Genomic DNA, 5,688 nt, shown 5'->3' with positions numbered 1-5,688 from the left:
TGACACCAGAAAGAATGGGTCTGCGATGAGTGACAGTTGGGATGTAGTTAGCAGAGGCTGGGAGCCCCCCACATTTTTACTCATTCTGTCCAGCTCTGTATATTTAGTCTGTATGGATAGAATTTTTCAGTAGTTCTTGGAGGTGATTTCTTTTTCAGATGGGACAAATACTCTGTTGTAAAACTCTCCTTTCTGGATTCTTATCTTTTCTTGCTGATTGGTCTCAAAGGCTCCCCAGCTGTGGTCTCTCTCCCACCGCAAAAGCTGGACTGAACTCCGGCCCATGTTTAGAAGACAGCTGATTCAACCAGCTCATTGTGACTTTCTATTCTCTAGGCTAAATGCTTTTGAAAAGTGATACAAAAAAATATATGAGTTATAATACTACCAAAAAAAAAAAATCCTGAAGCATATGGGAAGGAGGTAGGAGAAGGGCTTTGAAACATTCTCTGTTCATTTTTATAAAGGACAATCCACTCCAAATTTGATTGATTTAGTTTTATCATTAAGATTGAAAGAGTTGCATGCTTTATCTTAAATCATCCAGATTTTTACTGCTCTGAAGTGTTTGAAAGTTTGGAGGGTTATACCCAAAGAGGTTTCTCTGCAGTCCAGGTCTCGTTTCTCATCCTCAGAAAAAAATGATAACTCCCCTAGCTCCAGGTCTCAAAATCCCCCGTCCTATGCAGATAGCAGAGTTCCCTACAAGATGGAACTAAGCAGAGGAAATGAGAGAGGGGAATTATTTAAGCTGGTTCATAAAGTGCTACTGCTATTTTATCTGAGACGAGTTAAGAAAGAGCCTGCGATTATCCCTGTGTTATCTGGAATATGTGAGCTTCGGACAAAGACAGAGCGTGTGACTCCACTTACGGGGGCAGGACATCTACCCGTGACTTGGGAGGGAGGGCTTCACCAGACTGCTCATGGGCCGGACCTGCCACTGGTGAGAGAGTAGTTATTCTCCTTGAGATAGAATTGTATTTTTTTTTTATATTTCATAATCACAAAAGTTATGTTATATATAAGAAAGAGAAAGATATTCTTGTAAGTCTGTGTCCAGACTGACATTGAGTAGAATCCAACGCATGGTTTAAACTGGGATTTCATTAAGAGGATCAATAGATTTATGATTACGATGCAATGAGAAAATAATCACATCTGAAGTCTAATTTTAAGATAAATTATTTAGTATCGAACTCAAATGATCATCTGATTTTTGCCTTATTGATCAAGGAAACTATAAAAATAATTTCAAATAAACTATCCGAAGCAAGAAATACAGAGAAACAAAAATTTTAAAGCAGCATGTATGTTGGAACTTTGGATTTATTGCAGTTCTAGAATCTGATTCAGAATTATTCCCTTTATTCCAAGCTAATTTGACATCACGGTAAAACGTGGGAACTCAGTTCAGCCCAGTATGCTGATATTGTATTGAAGGAAATGAAAAGTAAACTTAGCAACAGGACTTTTCAGATATGACTGCACTGTATGGGGAGCGTCTAAAACAATCTTCAGTTGGTTCTGCTCTGCTTTCTTTAGGGAGGGTGAAGTGTGAAAACACTGCACTCTTCTGTCCCCTGCTGCCTGGGTCTCAGTACTGTTTAGGTGAAAGGTTACGTTCCTTGTCAATGAAGGGCATCATGGAGGGAGGCTTCCTGAAAACGCCACAGACACCTGGAATGGCTCGAACCAGCCCTTAAACGGTCTGGATGTTCTACTTATTCACTTTTAAAAGAGATGCTATCCTTTCTCATGAACAAAGTTGAATTTCCTTTATAACAATCCAAATGGAATGTATAAAGTATTGCTTTCTAGAGTTATTTGCTAGCACTTGAAAGAAAGAGCTAGTAGAATATTATCTTGTATCTAATTTATATTAAAAATTTTTTGAATCATGTGCTTTGAGACAACAAGAACTTTATATTTTCCTAGAAATTATAAATCAAAGTAGATCGCCACACAAAACACCTTGGTAATTAATTACTAACTATGAAAACTGATTTCAGGGTTAAAGAAACTCATAGTGACTATGAATTCCAACTTAACAGCTTTAGTGAAAAAAAAAAGGATGATAGAACATACTTTGAATGATATATGTAATATAAGATAAGATAAATCAAGATAGACCGTGTGGGATGAACAATGAAGACAAATATGAGACCTGTCCAAAAAAAAAGAGGAATGGGGAATGGAGAAAGGTATTAGCATATAATGTGGCGGGCAAGCCAGGCAGAATGCACATCAGCTGTCAGATCGCCTCATTCCTGTAGAGCAGTTGTTCATCTGAAAATAGCTTCTGAATGAGAAAGGATGACTACAAAAGGGTTAGTGACCACAGGCTTTTCTACACCCCCTAGAGCCCCAGGTCTGTTATGACAGAAAGCAGGAATTTAAAGGAGGTGCACTATAGAATGGTAAATAATTACATCAGGAAGTATCTACATTAGTGCCCAGCTATATTATTGCTACAAAGAGTTTTTATTGATACCATTTCCATGGATTTCCTTCATGATGGCTGAAGCTTGCTGCTTTCTCTGCTTCACCATGGTATTATGTGATAGCATGGTTTTTTGTTCCCTGTAAAAAATAAACGTTATTGGAGCAGTGTGACAAACTCTTGTGGAGTGTGTCATAGTCATCCTTTTGAAAGAGAGCATCTTTGTTTTTTATGAAGAATTTATTATTGCTTTCTACTGAAAGCTCTAATATGCATTCCTTGTCTAGTGACAGCCTATTATTCATTGACAGACAGCGTCACAGTGGAGAGAGGGTGATACTCAAGAGTTTCAGGCCCAGCCTTATCTACACACCAGTACAGTGATCATCAGGCAATGAGACACAACAAAAGAGCTGGCCTCCTTCCCCCTCCCGCTCTCTTTTCCAGTTTATTAATCTGTCATTGTTCCTTACTGGCCTTCACTTGTACCAGCATCACAATACATCAATTCCAGCAAACTGTAAGAGTGAAGAAGGAACACCAGATTAAACCAGAACTCTTTGGTGGTGGCGTTTTAAAATGGGCATCAACAGCTGTCCTTTAAAGCGAAGAATACCCATTTATGAGTCACAACTCTCCACCTCCTTGGACAACTGACTAATAGAACATTTTAGGAAACAATACGCTCACCTTGCTCGTAGGCTGCGCTTTCCAGCAGGATGAATCCCAATTCGTGGAGGAGAGACTAGAGATGGAGTATGGATGGCACTTGGGCCTGATGGTTTTTATCCTTGAGCCCAGGACGGCATGGTCCCTAGCCCTGACTCAAACCGGGGACTGAGCCTCTCTGAAGAGACTGGCATCCAGCTGACATCAGCTGGCTATATATAGCACCACATGCTTCAGCTACTCATATCTTCCTGGCGAAAGAGAGGAACAGAGGAAGATTAGGTTCTCGCCATTGTGTTTCTAGCTTGTGAGATGGTTGAACGGCCGCACAGAAAGTTTCTCTGGAGCACCTTCCGTCTGAAGAGATGGTAGCCAGAAGGGATTTTAAAAACTTTTTAAAATATGGCTCTTAGACTACATCTTAATAGAGGTGGCAAGACACACACGCGTGAATCGGAACACAATGATACATTTTGACAATTAAAAGCATGAATAGTAATATCTAAAGGTTTCGAGGAGAAAGAAGGCACCGCAGCGGAGTGTAAGTGGGAATGAGGTCTCGCCAGGCTCGGGAAAATGAGCAGTATTCGCACGGCGAAGCGGGGCCGCCACGAGGCCATGACTCAGAGCCCGGTCCTGCTTTGTGAGGACACCCTGTAGAGAACGGTGCCTACGCAGCTGACCCATCTCCGCGGGCTCCGGAGTCCAGTGTTCCTTCCTGGCAGAATGGCGGTTGGTAGATCCGGGCGGTCGGCACGCGGCCTCCTTGCCGGTGCTCGGACACAGACGCCTGCTCGCATTTCTGGGCTTCGCTTTTGCAATTCCCTACTTCTGTGACCACGCTCTCCCCTACCCATGTGGCACTTCATCGAGTGCCTACAAGACTCCGCTCAACCATTGTTCTTCGCAGCGTCGTTCCCCAGCCATCCTGTCTAAAGCGTCCCATGGAGCCACTCTCTGGCCCCTTCCTCTGTTTCACGGTTCTTTATATTTTTGTATTGAGATTAAAATCAAGTGGGAGTGACAGAAAACTTTAAAAACCCAGAAATTTTAAAAAGATGAAAGTGAGTTTTTCTCACACACAAGCTTAGTCCAGAGATAAATAATCTAGGGTTGGCATGATTGACACGACATCAGGGGCTCAGTCACCTTCTAACATTTTGTTCCCTTGTCCCTAAAATGCAGACCCCTTGAGCCGAAATGGCCCCTCCAGTTCTGGTCAGCGTGTCCACATTTCAGTCAACAGGAAAAAAAATAACAATGAGGAAGGCGCACTGTCTCTCGTTCAGAACGTGTCCTGATACTGCTCAGACCTCTCACTTATGTCCTTTGGGCCAGATCTTAGTCGAACAGCCATGCATAGCTCAAGAGAGGTTGGGAAACGTCGACTGCGTTCTGCACGGCCATGAGCCCAGCTAAGATTCCGAGATTAGTTTACTGACAGAGGAGATAAGTGGTTCCTGGATGACAGCTCTTAGCTTTTGCCACAGGAACATATTAACATTATTTATCTATCCATCTATCTGTCGGATATCTGTTTTTCCTACTAAAATATAAACTCCGTAAGGGCTTGGGCTTTGTCTACATCTTCAGCAGCGAGAATTGTGTCTCGTATATGACAGCACTCAGTATTCATTGAATAAATGAGTGGGTTGGAAATTAATTGTAAAAGGCATTCAAAGTTTGGCATGAGTTTGGAATTCTCTTCCAGTTACATCAGATACTTGGGGGGAAATAGGGTTGTAATAAATGAACGGTAACTCGAATGTGAGAAGATGGTGGCACTTATGAGATGAGTTGTTTTGTGTGAGATTAAAATAGGCTGTACATTTTGGTGTTTGATCGTAGGATCATTAGTTCACAGCAGTAGGTGGTAGGTTTTAGCTAACTTACTGCAGTTGGTTCTAAGCAAATGTTCTCATTGAAGATATTAATTAGATGCCAGAGAGAAACCATTTTGCCAAAGCCAACAAATTTAAATTCTCTCTCGAGATCCTTCAGTGGTCTTTATATCCCTGGCTTTGACATTCACTGTGGTGTGCCGTTAGTCAAGTCTCACATACTCTTAGTTTTCTTGTCTATAAAACGGAGATTACAGTTTCTACCACATAGTGTCATGGACATTTTACCTGTAATAATTTTAGAAATTTCTGACACAATAAAACTTTAATAAATATTAACCTTTTCTTTTTACTATTATTCTTGCAGTATGAAAGGATTTAGAACCTTAGAACAATTAACTATTATTTGGTAAAAAATAATGTATTCGGAAAGCCCTGGTTTTCCCATTTGGTCACCTCCTGTTTCCAATTTTGTGTTATGTACAGTTCGGCTTGAAAAGGTTGACAGGTGTCCTCTGCAGACAGTAATTGTTATATGGGTAATTTTGGTTTCCAAAATGAAAGGAGATATTTTAAGTGTTTTAAAAATATAACTTACTTGTTTTTGTTTGTTTTTCAACTATACTTAAAATTGTTTTGTCTTTTTTATACATATCTCTGATAGCACTCTGGTTTCTGAGTTACTATTCTGGAAAAAAGAAAGAACAAATCCCTGATACTGTTTTTGGACAGTGT

At 40.6% G+C, this 5,688-nt stretch overlaps 1 protein-coding gene and 1 long non-coding RNA gene across 6 annotated transcripts in view; one reads left to right on the top strand and one right to left on the bottom strand.

Annotated features, from left to right (window-relative positions):
• The window catches only part of MYOZ2 (myozenin 2), a 25,490-nt gene extending 22,279 nt beyond the window's left edge, over nucleotides 1–3,211 (bottom strand). Inside the window, exons 1-2 of the mRNA XM_011370771.2 lie at nucleotides 3,134–3,211; nucleotides 2,495–2,583 (exon numbers count right to left, since the gene is read on the bottom strand). Of these exons, the coding sequence (XP_011369073.1) occupies nucleotides 2,495–2,570 (76 nt within the window). The 5' untranslated portion in view covers nucleotides 2,571–2,583; nucleotides 3,134–3,211. The remainder of the gene's footprint in view (nucleotides 1–2,494; nucleotides 2,584–3,133) is intronic.
• LOC105299161 overlaps nucleotides 1–5,688 on the top strand; it is a 70,537-nt gene that overhangs the window by 39,136 nt on the left and 25,713 nt on the right. The window contains exon 5 of one of the 5 annotated variants that reach the window (XR_896503.2): nucleotides 2,755–3,134. The exons of 3 other annotated variants lie outside the window; for them this stretch is intronic. This is a non-coding gene — a long non-coding RNA (uncharacterized LOC105299161). Of the gene's footprint in view, nucleotides 1–2,730; nucleotides 3,135–5,688 lie in introns of those variants that run through there. One more of the 5 variants, XR_002782913.1, reaches the window with a different exon arrangement.

The sequence above is a fragment of the Pteropus vampyrus genome, unplaced genomic scaffold, assembly GCF_000151845.1.
Source record: "Pteropus vampyrus isolate Shadow unplaced genomic scaffold, Pvam_2.0 Scaffold174, whole genome shotgun sequence".
NCBI classification, from domain to species: Eukaryota; Metazoa; Chordata; class Mammalia; order Chiroptera; family Pteropodidae; genus Pteropus; species Pteropus vampyrus.
The sequence above is the reverse complement of the archived record's forward strand: the minus strand, read 5'-3'. Positions and strand labels throughout refer to the sequence as shown.